The sequence below is a fragment of the Anser brachyrhynchus genome (genome assembly GCF_964034855.1).
Source record: "Anser brachyrhynchus genome assembly, chromosome: 10".
Taxonomy (NCBI): Eukaryota; Metazoa; Chordata; class Aves; order Anseriformes; family Anatidae; genus Anser; species Anser brachyrhynchus.
This window is the reverse complement of record NC_137705.1, coordinates 9973790-9990652: the sequence shown is the minus strand read 5'-3', so window position 1 is coordinate 9990652 and position 16863 is coordinate 9973790. Positions and strand designations below refer to the sequence as shown.

General features: G+C 52.2%; 2 protein-coding genes across 6 annotated transcripts in view; one reads left to right on the top strand and one right to left on the bottom strand.

Moving 5' to 3' along the window:
• Positions 1 to 1066: 1066 nt before the first annotated feature.
• PLXNB1 (plexin B1) overlaps positions 1067 to 16863 on the top strand; it is a 76159-nt gene continuing 60362 nt past the window's right edge. For 2 of the 5 annotated variants that reach the window (XM_080606823.1, XM_080606821.1), the window contains exon 1: positions 12220 to 13628. The gene's annotated coding sequence lies outside the window, so the exon portion shown is untranslated. Of the gene's footprint in view, positions 1144 to 1263; positions 1283 to 12219; positions 13629 to 16863 lie in introns of those variants that run through there. The other 3 variants (XM_080606824.1, XM_080606822.1, XM_080606825.1) reach the window with 3 other exon arrangements.
• LOC308200721 (uncharacterized protein) lies at positions 1294 to 9408 on the bottom strand. The gene is made up of 2 exons (XM_080606960.1): positions 2275 to 9408; positions 1294 to 2159 (listed from the first exon to the last, which is right to left on the bottom strand). Exons 1-2 carry the CDS (start codon positions 2415 to 2417, stop codon positions 1379 to 1381), a joined length of 924 nt encoding a protein of 307 aa, XP_080463086.1. The 5' UTR covers positions 2418 to 9408; the 3' UTR covers positions 1294 to 1378.

Here is a 16863-nt window from a genome sequence, read left to right as displayed (position 1 = left end):
AGTGCAGGAACAGGAGTGGGAAGGCTGCGCTGTAACTGCCCTGCAGCACACGGCAGCTTTCTGCCCTGCTCCCTTAGCCAGCCCTGCCGTGGGACGGGAGGAAAAGCTGCTCTTTTCCAGTGTGCTCTCTTGGTTTTTGTGGTGGTTTTTGCTGCTTTTTAAATAAAGCTTGCAGATGTTTTCTAGGCTGAAGGGGCTGCAGGTCGGGACTGGCTCTGGAGGAAATGTACAAAGGGGATTAGTGTTTGGAGTCAGGAATGAGTTGGAGCAAAGGAAAAAAAAAAGTATTTTTTTACGCTCTTAGTCACCAAAGCTGGATTTCATTGGAAGCGCTTTGGGTGCAGTTAAAATGTCTGATTTGTGAGACGGTGATAGTGTTCAGTTCAGTGAGCTCTAACCCAAACGGGATGTAGTTTGTGATAAGGGTATGGGGTTCCTCAGCACAGGACAGGATCAAGCAAAGCACCGGGACCCTCTAACCCCCTCACGCGTATTTTTTTACCTCAAAAAAATGGATTTTGGGGGTGGAAGCAAGAGAGGCTGGTGGAGCAAAACAAAGCGAGCGGGCATTTAGTGACCCCTCAGTCCCTCGGCCTCGCACCAGCAGCCTTCTTCCAAAATGTGCCAGTGAGGGGCAGGCTGGATGTGAGGAAAAGGTTCTTCACTGAGGGGTGGTTGGGCGCTAGAGGCATTTGGACAATGCTCTCAGACACACGATCTATTTATTTACTTCTTTATAAGAGTATTTATTTATTTATTTATTCATTTATTTATCCGGGAGTGGGACTCGCTGCTCCTTCCCCCTCACACACTCCGTGAGGCGCACCCAGAGTGAGGGAGGAGGCACCGGCACCCCCCCCCCCCCCCCCCCCGCCCCGCCGGGCTCCGCTGAGGGGAGCGGGCGGCCCCCCCAGCCACGCCCCCCGCGCCGCCGGCAGCCAATGGGGGCCCGCCGCCGTCCGCGAGCGCGGGGCTGGGGTGGGAAAGGGAGGGAGGGGGAACGGGAGGGGGGCGTGGCCTCCGCGCTCGGCCGGCTGCTATTGGAGGAGCGCGGCGGGGGAGGCGGGGCGAGGCGGAGGGGGCGGGGCCGGCGCTCCGCGGCTCGGGGCGGGCGGCGGGGAGCGGCGCGGCGCGGGGCGGCAGGTGAGGGGCGGCGGGGCCGCGCTGGGGGGGGGGGGGGGCGCGCCGGTATTGCTCCCGGTGCTGCTGCCGCAGCCGCCGCCGCGTCCAGGCCCGGGCAGAGCCACGGGGCGCGTTGCCGGGGGTCAGCGGCCGGCGGCAGGTGCGGCCCGGGGGCCGCGCTTTGTCTCGGCGCGGGGGATGGGCGCGGCCGGGCGGGGGCGCGGAACCGGGAGGGGGGCACCGGGGGATACCGGGGTCACCGGGGGGTATCGGGGGGTACCGGGGGTGGGGGCACGGAGCCCCCCCCGGCATCCTCCCGCCGCACACACCGCTGTAACGGGTGGCCGCCCCCGCCCCGGTTTTCCCCCCCCGGTGAACCGGGAGCAGCACCGGGAGCACGGGGCCCCGCCGGGAGCCGCCCCCGCCGGTGGGAGCGTGCCGCGGGGCTGCTCCGGGTCGGGGGGGGTCGGGGCAGCCGGCTCGGAGCGCCCCTACGAGAGAAAGGGGCTGCGAGCCGGCGGGCTCGGTGTTTTACCGAGCCGGTGGTGTGCGCCCTACGAGGCGGGTGCCGGCCGTGATTTGCTCGTTCCTGCACTCGCTGTTTGCACGGAGGCTGCGGGAGCCCCGTGTGAGGGCCGAAACGCAGAAGGGACGAGCCCGGCGCCCGCCTTGTGTCCCGGGGCGTGTTGGTGGCTGGGAGGCGGGGGCGTTCGCACCGATCCGGGCCGAAGCCGCTGCTCGGGGTTGTGCTGAGCCGCTCTGTGCGGCCTCGGGGGAGGCTGGCGTCCCGCTGACGGAGGTGGTCTGTGCGATTCCGTGCTCGGTTTGCGGCAGCGTTAACGGGGTTGCTTTGGCTGGGGACCTCCAGCAGAATCCCAGGAGGAGCAGCGAGGCAAGCTGTGGCCAGAGGAGCAGCCCGGCAGGAAACCCGGCCAGGGCGGCGTGGTGCTGGGCAGGCTTCTTCCGCGCTCATCCTCACCTGCCTGGAGCCCATCTGGGCTCTGCACGCCGGGGACTTGCCCGGAACGGAGATGTGGCTAGAAAACCGTATAGCGTGGTCACATATGGAATTTTCTCTTTAAATTTTTTCCGACATGTGAAAAGGGTTAGGTTAGTAATGCGATTAACAATATCTAATAAGATTAAAATTACCGGCATAACTCTCTTGAGCAAGGTGGGTGCAGACTGTCAGCAGTTGACGCTCTAATCTCTGCTTTCTCCCACGTTAAGTGCTGTGAGGAGTTCGGGCACCTAGACCCGGCTCGCTTTTCGGAAAAGAGCATTTCTGCCCTCATCTGCTGACAGCTCAGGTGCGTGCCCACCAGCGGCGAGGTGTTCCCAGCAGGACCGTGGGTTGGTCTCAGATAAGAGCAGAGGGAAGAGGAGTGCACTGAGCTGCTGCCTTCGCTTGGTGCTGGTCTTTGTGCTAGGCAGGGTCGTTCGTGCAAGTGCTGTGGCTGCTGGCACGCTTCGGCTTTCCTGGCAGCGTCGGCAGGGACCGCAAGGACTGAGCGAGCCCAGGAAGTTGCTGCTGCTGCCAATTGTGGCCCCGTGTGCCTGGGGAGAGGCTGCTGGCCGGAGCAGTGTGCTGTGAACAAAGCGGCACCCACGCGGGTTGCCTGCGTGGCGGGTGCTATCCAGCTCTGTGCGGCTGCGGGAGGAAAGTGTTCCTGCTTGCAGTCTGCCAGCGCTGCCGCCGGCTTCCTGGGGAGGCTCAGTTAGCAGCGGGCAGGCATGGTGTCCTCTCCAGGAGTTGAAATGCTTTATGCTTCGCTGTGACTTGATGAGAGGAGGTTCAGAGGGAGGTGAAGCAGCCACCTCCCACAAAGGCTTGGTATTTTCCGTTGTAAAAGCCCTACCTCTGAACCAGCGAGATTCGCGTTATTTTTATTCTGTCATCTTCCCCTATGTCCAAGTCCTTCCTGCTTCTCAAAGCAAACCCCTCAGGACTTCAGTTTCTCCTCCTCCCTGGCAGCCCATCCATCTGTTATTTTTTTGGTTTTGTTTTGTTTGTAGCTCTCGGGTTTTTCCCAAGAAAAACTTCAAATTGGCTGTGGCGGCCAAGTTCTGAGCCGAACCCTCCCAGCCTTGTCTGAGGGCATCCTGGAGGAAGATGATAGGGCTTTGATCCATCCCAACTTGCAGGCTGGTAGCAGGCAGAGGAGACATGAGCCTGCCTGCTTTCTGGGAGGAATTAGCCCTCTAGACAGGAGCTAAGCAGGGAAGCAGGGCTTGGACAGGTGCCTCTCACTCACCTGCATCTTCAGCGAAACGTCCCCGTGCCCTGTTGGAGCCCTGGGTTTGGGGTTCACTTGCCTGCGGCTCTCTCGAGTGTCAGACTGCAGGGATTGTTGGGTGGATTCATCTTTTGCTGCTTTTGCCTTTGTGAGAACGTGCCTGCTGGTCTCTCCTTGTGCTGGTGTCGTTACCTTGTCCTGCCGTTTCAGTCAGCGCTGGTCTGGTGGTTGTGGTGATGTCTCCACAGCAGTGTTCTCTGAGCCTTGGCCATTCTGGTCTTGGTGCTGGCGGGGGATTCTTAGGAAGCACCTGTACACTATTCTCAGGGGCAAGCGTCTGAGACGTGTGCAGGCCTCATGACGGGACGGGGTTGTTCTGTCAGGCAGCTGGGTTGGGCTGGGAAGCCGCGATCTCGAGGGCTGCAGAGGTGGTGCCATGGTGCGAGCCAAGCGGCCCGCCTTCCCCTCACCATCCTGCCTTCCCCTCACCATCCCACACCCGGGGAGCCCCCAAACACCACCAGCAGGGATTTCAGGGTGCTCTCTCCCTCCAGAACCACACAGGAGATTGGCTTTTGTGCTACGACCGAGCGTGCCACGGCGATACCCGGGACGTGCGGCCGCTGAGGAGCGGCAGCCCCGAGCGGGACGTTGCGGCCTGTGCCGACACGCGCTCTGGTGATGGAGGACCGCGGGGCTTGGCGCCGTCTCCTCAACGCGCTGCTTCTCCCCGGCTGCTGAAGTAATACACGCAGAGGACTCGTTTTCACTGCTAATATATATATATTTTTAGCCAAGTGTTAACTAAGACATCTGAGTTATTTCTGAGGTTGCAGGAAGCAATTTAGGTCTCCCTTTTGTTAACTACAAGTCAGCACTGCCTCCCGAGGCCTATGGAAAAAAGGCAAAAAAAACAAATCGTATCAGTTTAGGTGGATTGTTTCTTCTTCCATTTGGCACAAATTAAAATCATTATAATACTGAATCACTTTAATTGGTGTTTTTTTTTTTTTAATAGCCTGCTTTTAAGGTTAGGATTTCACTTTCAAATCCTGTCTGCCACCCCCGAAAAAAAAAGAAAAGGGGGTTGGAAAATGAAGCACAAAGAGCTTTTGTGTTAGCATGATCTGGTAGGAAGATTTTAAAAGTCGGTAAAAATGTGAGATGAATCCTCAAATGATACGGATCCTAAGGAAATTCCCAGATGCCAGATTTTAATTGCATGTGAACTTTCGTTATTTGCTTGCAGTACAAACACTGCAAGTACTGTAAAGAGCACTTCTTCTGCGCCTGGCAAATGAGCGAGTTTTCGCGTTGCTTTTGGCTTTGAAGTTTAGCTGTGGAACAGCACGGAGCTGTGGGCTGAGCTTCCACAGCCTCTGCTCTGCGCCAGGGCTTCTGCTTTCAAAACCCTCTCAGCCCCATAGCTGTTCTCATTTAGAAAATGATAGTTCATCGCCTGAAGTGTCTGGGTGTTACCGTTTTATCTTGGAGCTTGTCTCTGTTCCCGTCCTATCTCATGTGGAAGGTCTTTTGTCCGTGTCACGGGGTGTTTTTAAGGCTGGGGCCATTGGTGTGGGGACTTTGTGGCGGCGGTGGCTTGGCTGAGCTGCCTCGATGCTGGGGACCAGGGGCTGGGAGCTGTGTGACCGCTCGCTCCAGGTGCCCACCTAAAGTTGGGGCAAGCCATCGGGATTAATATCATTAACCAAAAGGATTTGCCTCTAGTGAGAGTATCTGCAGGTCCAGAGAATTTCAAGCCATTGCTGTTCATTCTCGTGCAGTTTTCCTTCATTCTGAATCCGAAGGCAGTGCTGCCTTTGGAGCTGTAGGGTTTGGGCGAACAAGTGTGTCGGCTTATCTCAGCGTAACGTAGCGGTGCCTGACAGCTGAGGTGCAGTGACGGGGCTCAAACGGCTGCTGGAGCTGTCAGGAGCAGATCACGGTCTGTCCTGGGTCCCGTCCTTCCCCGCAGCTCGGCCGTGCAGGAGGGCAGTCGTGCCTGGCGCCGTGCGGGTGGGGAAGCTGGCTGTGTTCAGGCGTTTGTCTGTGCTGATGGAACTAGCTTCCTGGCTAAATTGCATGTAATGCTATAAATAGGGTGGGTATATTTGACGTCTTACCCTGCTGTAATCTTTCTGAAAATTACTATGTAGAAGTAGCAGTTCCAGCTTAAGATCTCTGCCAATTCCAAAATGATCTTTGTTTCAAAGTCTCTTCCCAACGCTCTCCTGTCCCACGCTGGTTTGCACTTTGTGACCTCCCTGCTCTCAGCGTGGAGTCGCCGTAAACGGGAACGCAGCCAGATCCCCCCTCTGGCCCTGGCTCCTGGAGAACTTGTGCTCTCAAAATCCCTCTGTTGCTTACCGTGGCCATCCCCATCCTCTGTGTGAGGAGTCTCTGGGCTCTAATTTCTGTAAAGAAGCGCCAGCCTCTGAGGACCATTGGCCAAGCAAATGCAGGAGAATACGCTCCTGACAGAGCTCCGTGGGGGCTCTGTGCTCAGCTGCAAGTCCTTCAGACAGGAATTGGAGGTGCAGGAGCAAGGGCCTTGGAGATGCTCCTGTACCTGCCAGGCCGCACCTTGTCAGAAATGACCTTCTTGCTGAAGGTGGTGTAGGGTTTTGAGTGGCTTGGGGTTAATGGCCTTGAAACAACTCTCTTTAATGCTTTCAGCTTTAATCACAATGTTTTTTGTACCAGGCTTACCCCCGGAAGTCCTGGAGAGAGCAGTTCTGCTTGTGAATTACCTAAGAGTGAATTTTCATACGGGGACGGTTCAGTAACTCTTCTGGCATCACCTGCTGCCCTCCCCACACCAGAGCCGTCAGCTTTTCTCACTTATCCTGTGCTGTCTCCTGTCTCTTAGCATAGCCAAAAATTGTGTGTGCTGGAGAACTGAAGTGCAAAAGCAGTTCCCGGGCTTCTGAATCCCACAGTCAATGTTTTGATCCCCGTTTGCATGCTGTTTGACTTCCTGCATACAGATTGCAGTCCATTACTGATTGATTCTGCCCGACAGAATGGTAAAACAGGCGTGCGGCGGAATTAATTGTATGGGAGCGGTGCGTGCCGCTGTGGGAAACAGAGGAGCGGTAACCAGGGGCCCTGTTTATTCACCAACTCTTTTTAGGTAATTTAGCATTTTGAGAGAAATTGCTGAAATGAGACTGCAGAAATGCTGAAGGACCTAGGGAGACTAAGCTGTTTGTGAATTTATATCCTTAGCTTAGCTGAGATGCATCTTGGCTTCATGTCAGCCTGACACTGTTAAGAGAGATTTAAGGCAAAGATCACAAGGACTTTTTGCTTTTGTCCTGCATGTCAGCGCAGCTTTCTCCTGGCTACAGGTGAGGTGCGTTTTCCTTGCATGTCTGTGATTTCCGTGGGGCTGCTTTCACTGTAACGAGTGGCACCAACTCTCTTACCGTTTGCTTGTTTCTTGATAAAGACTTTTCCTTTCTTTTGAGGATACCTAACCAGAGAAAGTTCTTGTTGTGACAGCCTACAGAGGAGCGTGTGCAATTACAAAACAGCCCTGGGTACCTCCTACCAGCTTGTCCTCTCGGCAGTGCGGGCGAAACTTGAGTTGGCAAGAGGGCAGGCAGGTCCCCCAGGGACACCGCGTGCCGGGCTCCTTCTTGGAGCCAGCGTCCCGGTGCCAGAGCTCCTGGCTGTGCTCTGCTTCCAGTGACTGTGACTGTGCAGAGCTGCTGAATGAGGAGCAGCAGGGCAAGCTTCTCCTTCCCTGCACCCCCATGAAGGCAGCTCCCCGCGGCCCCAGGGATGGGGAGCAGGGGCGGCGCGTGCCGGCAGGGCGGCTGTGGCAGCAGCTGCCCTGGAGCAGATGAAAGAGCTGCTTTAGCCTGTCGGGCTTCCTCTGGGCCTGGGACAGTCAAGTCTCTGTCCTCGTAGTGCCCGAGTCACCGCGGCCCCTTCCTTCTCAGCACAACTCATCTGCCAGTGGGGTGAAAGCCCGTGTCAGGAACCGCAGCGAGGAGCTCGGCAGGCTCCTGGAGGGGTGCTGACAGTCACGCTTTCTTGCTTGCTGTACGTTAAACTGCTCCTGTGTGCTGCAGTGACAGTGCTGTGTTCTGGATACTTGAACCTTGTAAATGTGCTGTCTATCCATGGCACGCAGAGGCTTTGCAGGTGACTTGTGTTTCACTGCAGTACCAATGTCGGGATGTGGCATGGCGAAGCTTTCCTTAACGGCCCAGGAAAGACCCCCGTTCTGTAACTCTTGTTCCATAACTGGGCTTTCCTGCACTGTGGAGAGCTGTCTTTGCTGAAGTCTCTGAATAAAGGTTGTAAAGAGTGGAAAATGTCGGCGAGCTGATGGCTGTATTGCAGGTTTATGTTACTTTGGGTCAACCATTCAAATCCATCCCCAGCATCCTACCACCACAGACCATCTATCGCAACAGCTCTTGCACTGGATTAATGAATGCCAAACTCATTAGCTACAGACAAATAACATCCAAATAGCATTTACCTTCCAGATAATGACGATGGTGGGCTTCCTGCTGGGGGATCTTGTATGCTGGCATTCTGCTCGTGCGGCCCCAAGAAACGTGGAGGTTTCTGGTTAAGTAGCAACGTGGTTTGGTGTTGTGCCGCTGATCGAAGGTTTGCATCGCTGTCTGGTGCGGGTGGTTAGCAGCAGCGTGCGAGCCCCGGGATGCTGCTGCACTGGGCAAAGCTATTGCAGGAGAACTACCCACTTGTGGTTCTGAGGTTGCATCCTCTTCCTTTGCCTCTGTTGCCTCCTGAAGTTTTGGAAGCCATTGGGTATGCATCTGATTACCTCCCTCCTAGTGCTGTCAACACAGGGTAATCCTAATGGGTGCTGCGGTAATTATTACAGCGCTCTGTGTTCTCCGGAGACTGCTGGGTTGTCGAAACACAACCGACACCTGGCCATCCAGCTCCGGGACTGCAGCCCCAAGGGCACCGTGCGGGAAGCGCCAGGAGGTGCAAGTCCCAACAGTGGAACTCAGCCCAAAATGCAGCGTGCTTTGTTGTAAGCAGGTAGAAATCACATGCATGCAGTTATTCACGAGGGAAATGATTTCAGCCAGTAGAAACACACAAAGCATCCTTGTTACTGCACTCTGTGATGAAGAATACGTTTTGAAAAACTTTTTTTGCAATGGAGAAAGTCTTAAACTTTCTGTGCTTATGAAGCTGTTATCTCTGCAGCAGGCACTGTCCTCTGTGATACCACGTTACCTGCGGGTAAGACTGAGGTAGAACTGATAATGTACAAATCAGTACTGATTTCCTTATCACCTAGTGACCTGTAGGCCTATAGATCTGTCTTGTGTTTGTCTTCAGGCTGGTCTTCTGTATATGCTTGAAATATGTTGTCCTTTTGGCCTGCTTGGGGCAGAAAGCTGAGGTGGGGGAAGGAGAATTGTTCTTTTGGGACCTGCAAGGCAAGAAAAAAGTGTTACAGAACTTGTCTTCTGAGGGAGCAAAACAATTTGTTTGAAATGGAGGTTCATTGTGTACATGTGTTAATTCCCTTTGTTTTTTTGTGGGATGTAAAGGTCACTTTGTCTCTATCTAAACTATGAGAAAATCAATAGTCTAATCAATTTCTAAAGTAGCTTTAGTCACAATGACTACCGTGGTGTGGCTTGGGCTTTGATGTGTGAAGGTGTCCCAAAAAGCTGCTAGAACAGTCAATGCGGAGCATCGCTGCAAATAACCTTACTGAAATTGCAGGGGAATTTTCTGTCCCATTCACTGTGTCTGCGGGGCTTTTTCCCTGCCCAGTCCCAGCACGGCTTCCTCCCGGCGTTTCCACTGAAAGAATAGATCACTGAGAGCAACAAAAGCGGTCGCACGGTTCGCTGGAGCAGTCATGCATAAACGCAGGCAGATTTTCTGCCGTGAAAACCAATGGGTAGCCTTCCCTGCCACCAGCTTTCCATAGGCTGCGTGTTCCTGCGACGAGGAGCGATGCCGGGGATCCCGTGCGGGAGGACAGCGTCCCTGGCAGGCATCAGCTGCTGGCGTTCCCTGTGGCTGGGCTGGGGCGTTCACAGCAGTAAGTCTGTTTCTTGCTTTGAAAATACCGAGTTAAGGGCTGATAAAAGCCACGTGTCTCACTGTTGCCTCAGAGATGTTTTATTCGGAGAGCACAGCCCTTTGTGCTGCCCCGCCGGCCAGCACCCAGAGCTCAGCCGTGGTCCTGCCAGCACCCAGGGCGTAAGCGCCCTGCCACGTGCTCCGTTCCAGCTCGGAAGCACGTTGGGCACGCAGCACAACACGAGGGCGGTCGCTAAGTGGGAATGCTGCTTGGAGGTGGAAATTCAATGGGCATCTGTTCGTTTAATAAATGGGGATGGGAAAAACAGAAGGGTTCGCATGTCTGTTTTCTGCTGGAACAGCAGCAGCAAGGGTGCTAAGTCCTCGTGGCGTGGAGGTCGGGGAGGGCGTTGGCTGACATCCACAAAGGCTTGATGCTTTTTGTGCAGTGATCTCGAGTAGCTCGTGTCTCTGGGGAGATTCATGAGGGGTAGTTACTGTTTCTGATACATACAGAGGGTTGTGTTAATTATCAGAAAGAGCGGCTGGAAAGAGCCAGGTGAGAACACGGCAGCAGGTGACTGCATTCGTGTAATGTGCTTCTGAAGGTGTTTGACTTGGAGCCGTACAATGGTTTAAATAATTGATCTGTGCCAACATCAACAGCGTGCCTCATGATTATTTAAAGAAAAAAAAAAAAGGCTGATGCCTCTGAAATCATGGGTTACTGGGGATGTGTCAAAAAGGGAAATATTCCTGGGGGTGTCCTCAGCGAGCATTAGCACTGTACTCTGTGTTGTGCGGGACTTTGTCGGTTTTCTGAAAATAAATCTAAAGCTGCTGCTAGTGTTGGTTCAGTAGAGAAGCAGAAAATGCTGATGGCGAATTCAGAACCGTGGCTGGAAACGATGGGTCTGTTGGTATTTTCTCGCTCGAAGATCCTGAATAGTACATAAGTGTTTGGCAGAATGGGGATTGGGTGGTGAAATTTTCCTTAGAGCTTTTGGAGAAATGCTTACATGGTGTCTAAGAAAGACGTGTTCTCCTTACGCTCAGCTAATTGACTGTTAGCTCACTGATACAATCTTTGCAGTCTGTGATTTCTGTAGCTCCTCCGTTATGCTGCAAAACGGGTTTAGTGAAATAACATCCATTTGATACAGGCAAGCAGGGGCCTCGGTGTGCCGGCGATGCTGAGCGCTCCCCGGCTGTGTTTCACCAAAGCAGTGGCTCTGAAGAAGACGGCAGGGGGTGGAGGTGACAATCACACCGGTATTTTGAATAGGGGGGGGGAAAAGTCCCAAGTTATTCAAGAGCCAAGGAAGGTGCCTTGTAGTGACGGACCCGATGGGACTCATCTGTTGGTTGCCAAAACCTATCGAGAGGTGACTTGCTTAAAGCACGTGCATAACTGACTCCGAGGAACTGCTCTTTAATCCAGCAGAGAAGAAATTAATGGCTCGTGGCAGAAGGCAAACAAATGAGAAATTAGCCTGGCCTTGTTGCCAGAAAGAATGATGGAGCCATTGGAGCACGCTACTAGCACGGCAGTGAGCTCATGGGTGTTGTGGGGACGCAGGTGGTACAGCAGGACAGCATGCGCCTCGTGTGGACTGGCCTTAACCTTGAATGACACGGCTCAGACCGGTCCTGTGGCAGCGATTTCTGTTCTGTGCTTCAGGATAACCTCAAGGCTAACGCAGCTGCGTCCCTCATCCCTGTTTCTTAACTCCCCAACCTTGCGTCCCAGCGCTTTATGCAGTGGGACTGGTACGTCCTGCATGTGAAGAGCCTGGCTCCTGGCAGGAGTGTTAGCTCAAGGTTTGCACTTCAGCATCCCGAGGTTAAAATCCTCTTGATGCTCCTCACGGTATTTCCGACTGTTAGGCTCATCTCTCCGCCTAACCTATCTTGCGGTGCTTGCTTTACTGATTGTAAGCTTTCTGTGAAAGTACAGTTTTTATTAAGCATTTGGTATACGCACCACCATCTGCGTCAAGGAGCACTGCTAAATTCCAGCTGCACTTAAGCCATTTTAGTTGCTTTCTTTCACTAATCTCCTGTGTTGAATGTCAAAAATCTCATACAAGTAAATCTGATAAACATTGTAGTTTAGTCTATGATTCTTTCATAATAACTTGTGATTGTTTACAGGCTGAAAAATAATTTATAGTTTGTTAAAGGCAGTTAAGTCATTGAGTTCATGTAGTCAGATCCTTCGGGTAATGCAAGCCAGTGGATTTCCCTGAATTTAAGCTGACCATCGAAATTGAGACTGAATGCTAAGAAAGAGCAGAGGTGTGTGTGTGGTGGAGACCTTGCTGCACCAAGTGTATGCTAAGATACCTCTCAGAAAAGAGGTTTAAAAACCAGACCTTGGTCTGTCCGTTCCAGGAACCTGCAATTAGCCAATTATTAACTTTGTTCTGAATGGGTTAACGAATGTGGCACTTGTTCTGTTTGGCCTCTGACTGCCTGTATAATAGCCAACATCAGCAATCTCAGGACTGCAGGCTGCTAATTAACACGTTGGTTTCATATCGCCGCCGCCAATGTTTGCACTGAAGAACTTTGCTTTTTGGGGGCCATGCAGGTGGGTGGGAATATCCAGATCATACCGTGGCTCTGGTCACTCACGTGCAATGCCTTGCTCTCTGTTTTTTCCCCAGACGTCTGATCAGGCTTGGGGCTGAGCAGTGCCTCATCGCAGGATCTTTAACCAAAAGGTCAGAATAAGCTCAGGGCCTAGAGCAGCGAGATGGTCGCGCCGTGTCCCGCCCCACCGCTGCCTGCCGTGTGTCTCAGCGCACCTACACATCTCTCCCTCAATTAACCACACGTAGGATAAGCTGGTTTCCCTTAAAGGAAGCAGTTGCCCGTAGGCTGGGAGCTGGTGGTTCCCCATGGGGTGAAAATACACCTTAAACTGGGCTCGGAGGGGAGGCCGGCTAGTTGATGCTGTGGTAGCTGAAGACCTGGGTGTGTTGTGTAGCTCAGGCCTGACCCATGGGGTTTTTTTTGGCACCTACCCTGTGCTCCCACCGCCCCTCGGTGTGCTGGGGCTGGCCTGGAAACCCCCTGCGGGGAGGCCCTGGCTGGGAGTGGGAGGCGTTGAAATGCGGATATTTACCCCAGCTGTCAGCGGGTGTTTGGAGAAGATGCCTTTGTTTTAGTAAACGGGGTTTGTTTTAAAGGTATTGGTGGGTTTGTGCCTGCTTTTCTTTTAGTTTCGCTGTCTCAGCCCTGCCTTGGCTACTCCCTTTCCTTACTCACCAAAAGCAACTAAAAAAGAGGTATTTGAGCAGCCCATCTCGTTGTTCGCATGCAATCCAGCAACCTTTGGTGCTGGAAGTTGGACTCTGTCTGCTGTTTGTCTGGTAACACTAGCCCCCGTTGTTTCCTCGCGCTGCTTTTGAAAAATACTGTTTTGGTTTCTCTGGGAGAGAGATGGTTGGCTCATAAATGTATGCCAACCCACCTAATTATTCTTTTCGAAAATCCTTCATTGGGTCTTTTCTGTTAAATAGTTTAAAAAAAAGAGGAAAAAAAAAAAGAAAAAATCCCACCTCCCTTGCCCCTGCAAACAGCAGCGTCCTTGTTCTGCTGAGCTAACTGCTGGCCATACTGATCAGTACCATTTCCTTTGTCTTCGTTTATTTTAGAATTAAGCTATAAGTTGTTTAAGACTGGGCTATTTTTGTTCTGTATTTGTGCAGGATCTGTTACATGAGGATCCTAAATGCTAAAGTAACTGCTCTTCTTAAAGGCAAAACTACCGTGCACGTCAGGAGCAGGATGGGCATTGCTCTGAAAGCGAAGTTCGGTGTTTTTGCTCCGATAAAACGTTTTGGCAAGCACATCCCTGGTCAGAGGAATGCCTAGGTCAGGGCCAGAACCATGGCCATCTTCCGCCCCCGAGCTGGATTGGCTTTTGTCAGCCAGATGCCTTCTGATCTCCACCTTCTCGCTCCGTCCCTCTTCTGACAGTAGCCATGTGCTCAGCAGGGGCTCTGCAGCCCTGTTTGCTTTAGCTGGGGAGATGTTTGCCTTTCCTGCAGAACCCCAGCTGCCGGGGAAACCTGGGGCGGCTGTGTTGATTTATTAGGGCACAGTGCGCCTCAGGAATGCCTCTGCTAAGGAGCTGGGAGTGATGGAAGGGATCCTGCCCAGAGCGGCGTGAAGCCTTCTCGTTTCTCTTTACACAGACGCGAAGCAGGAATTCCCCAAAGCAAGGTAAGAAAAATGGCTCGCTCAGCTGACGGCTTTAGGGAGCTCCAGTTAGGCTTCCCTGGCGCAGAGTCAAGGAGGTGGATGATAGCTGGAATTTTAAGAGTGCAATTTTAAGTGAGTTTTTTGGTGGGAGATGACACTGAATTGCCCGACCGGAGGGTTTGTGTGCTTTTGGTTTGTGTTAAGAGCTGGCATTCCTGAGTTACTGACTAGGGCTTTTTTCTGGGACTTGGCTGTGGGCCATCTGAATGTTTTGCACTTGAAAGAAGAAAGTTTCAACCTCTTTGGGTTCACAGACTTCTAAACATTTTCCATTAGAGATATGGCAATGGATTTGCTTTTTTAATTACCTTTACAGACAACCAAAGTCTGCAAGCCACAAGTTTAAAAACCACCGATGCAAGCGTGTATTCTGTAGTGAGTTCATTGGAATACCCTCGCCTCTCCATAATTTGTCCCAGCCACCCTACACCCCATATTTTCCTTTCTTGTCTGGCGTATGCACCCAAGTATGTGTCTGAACTTTCTTTTGTGATTTTTCGTGGCTGCTACCCCAGCTGATCTGAAAGCAATACTGAGGAAACTGTTGGGTGTTTGCACAAGGCAGGGTGGGCAGCCAGTCACTTTGTGTTGAGCCGGTATTTGGTAGTTGCAGAGTAGGCTGTGTTTATGGGGCATCAGTGCTGGGAAGGAATTTCCTTTCCTAGCTGAGGTAGAAAGACTTTCCACGTACAGCTTTCTTCCTTTGCTTTAGCATTCCTTGAGGTTGTTTCCTATTTTACAAATGCATCTTTTGAGAACTGCCAGGAAAATGTCTCTCTTAAATGGAAATGGAAATTTCTGAGCACACAGGGATGAAAACCTTTGGGTCTGTGCTCACTGAGTGAAAAGAGGATTACCAACCAGCCATTCTTCAGCGTGCAAAGCGGTGGAGCAAAGTCTGCAGAGACTCTCCGAAAGTTATTGGCTTTCCTCAGGAAGGGAGCTTGTGAATAGAATTAAATGAGCTCGGTCCCATCCTTCTCAGCTTCCCTGCTGCAAGTGGAGAGAGCAGTGTAAGTTTTAATTCAGTAGACGCTTGAATAAAATGGGAAACTTTTTGAAGTAGGTGTCATGGAAACAGGTCTAGAGCCAGTATTCCTATGTTCCTGGAGATAAGAGGACTAATGGTTTTGTGGCTGCATTTTGGCCTGACCGAGCAGGGTGAGGGGAGGCAGCACTGCTTTTTCCAGAACTATTTGAAGAGTCCTGAAATGAGGATGGCTTGCTGGAGCAGATGAAGATGGCACCTTTTCATTGGGGACTGAAAAACCTGCCAAAGTGTAAACTGCATCTTAATAGAAAGATGTGAGACGAGGCCTGCACATCTCTCCTTCCTAATTACCGCAGCTCAGCTGCTGCTGTCTCTTATGCTTACACATGTGAAAGGTGACAATGACAATGTCTTGAATGGCAAAGCAATAGTAGGGAGGCTTCCCCCCCCCTTTTTAAAAAAATCTGTATTCTGGAACAAAGAAGTTATTCAACCAACAGCCAAGAATATCCTAATGAAAAATCTTCCTGGAAACTGCTCTACATGAAAGCAGTGGAATTTTTGTAAGTCTCGGTGGCTTGTCTCCTGAGTGACTACAGGTAAAGCCGCAGCCAGCTTCACCCTTTCCCCCACCGACAGCGCAGGGAATGTCCACCCCGGCAGCAGGACTTCCACTTCTGCTGTTGCTGCACCTCTGTACGGGCTTGTCCTGGTACGTGCTACCTTTTCAAGAAGCTGGAAGACTCTGCTCCCCAGTGTTGCGGCAGAAATCTCTGCTAACATTTTTCCCAGCAGTTACTTTCAGTGCCAAGGCCAGAAACCAGACTCTCAGATCCTCATCGATCACGGCACTTAAAATGGGAAAAGGTGGTTAGTTTGGGTATGAGCTCCTCTTAGAGAAACAGGCATTTCAGGGGGCAATGATAGTGCTGTAGTTGTGATCACATTGCAATGGTGCAGCAAGAGAAGAAGCAGCAGCGGCTCCCAGTTGGGCTGTGGAGGGCAGTTTTAGACTGGGTGTTTCTCGCTGAAATGTCTCCTAGCTTGTGGTCTCTTGTGGCAGTTTTGCTGGTTAGCTATTAACTTGTTCAGTCTCCCCTCGCGCATGGCCCTACCCTGTTCCACTGTATTCCTGTAAAGCTGGTTTAAGAAACAGCTTTGTCAAAGTTTGTCTTCCTGCCTCTCCTCTTGTCCTGTCGATCTCAGGAGAACATGCTGGCACTGGTGCCTTTGCAGGATCATTTTTAGGGCCCTTTTGGCTCTGTCCCTTTCCCTTTGAGCAGCCCTTGGGGAGCCCCGTCCTGGGGCGGGACAGGCTCTGGTGGGATTGCTCTCTGCTGGGAAAACAGCAGGGGAAAGGCAAAACAGTGCAGAAAACCCTGCTTTTTTTAGCCGAGAGAATGTCCTTCTTCAAACACAGCTCTTCCTGCTCGTGCCTGTACATAGCCCCTTCCTGCTCACCACGGCGCAGTGTTTTCTCTCGCTGCCTCGGGGCGGCATTCAGGTTAGTGCAGATCGGAAGGAGCGACTTGTATTAAGAGATTTCTCTGCAGTGGTATTTACCCTGTTTCTGCAAAGGACTCTTTTTTTTAAGTACTCAGCTACCTGCTTCTGTTTCCTCTTGTGAGATGTTAGAGCATGCTGCTTGCAACTGTCTTGGAGCCTGCAGCTCTTCCATTCCCCCTCGCAATTGCCAGCTCCCTCGGCCTTTTCACAAACAGGGAATAAAAGTTGAAGCGAGGGGATGCCTGCCCGTTTGTATCAGCCTGGGAAATGGTAGATTTCTCTCTTGAGGCCTTTGCCTCAGGCATCTTGCCAGAAGGCATCTAGACTCTATTCACTTCCAACACACGCAGTCCCCAAGCCAGAAATGTGCAGAAAGCTCGTGAACTGTGATCAGCTGAAGGCCAGACAGTGTGACCTGGTGCCTCTTAAAGTCAATGAATTGCGGAGCTGTGACTTCTGGATGCTTGGGAAGTGCGTGCAGGCTGCGGCACCCGCTGCGTGGTGTGAACCTCAAGAGGACCACAGGAAGATCAGCTCAAAGATGGACTTAATCTGTACTTACTGTCGGAAATTATCCCAAAATCTGAGTCAAAAGAATGTGCCTAAATGTTTTGGCTAACACAAAGAAGTAATTACTTTCTTCACAGAGCCTGTGTACGGGTTTCCTTTCCTCAGACCGTGAGGAATTCAAAGCAAACT

What these genes read in the sequence shown, in the direction of transcription:
- LOC308200721 (XM_080606960.1), bottom strand. Translation starts at nt 2,417, where the DNA reads ATGAGGGCAGAAATGCTCTTTTCCGAAAAGCGAGCCGGGTCTAGGTGC. An exon ending in TGCTCAAGAGAGTTATGCCG is followed by an intron (nt 2,160 to 2,274) that starts GTAATTTTAATC and finishes ACGGTTTTCTAG; the next exon opens with CCACATCTCCGTTCCGGGCA.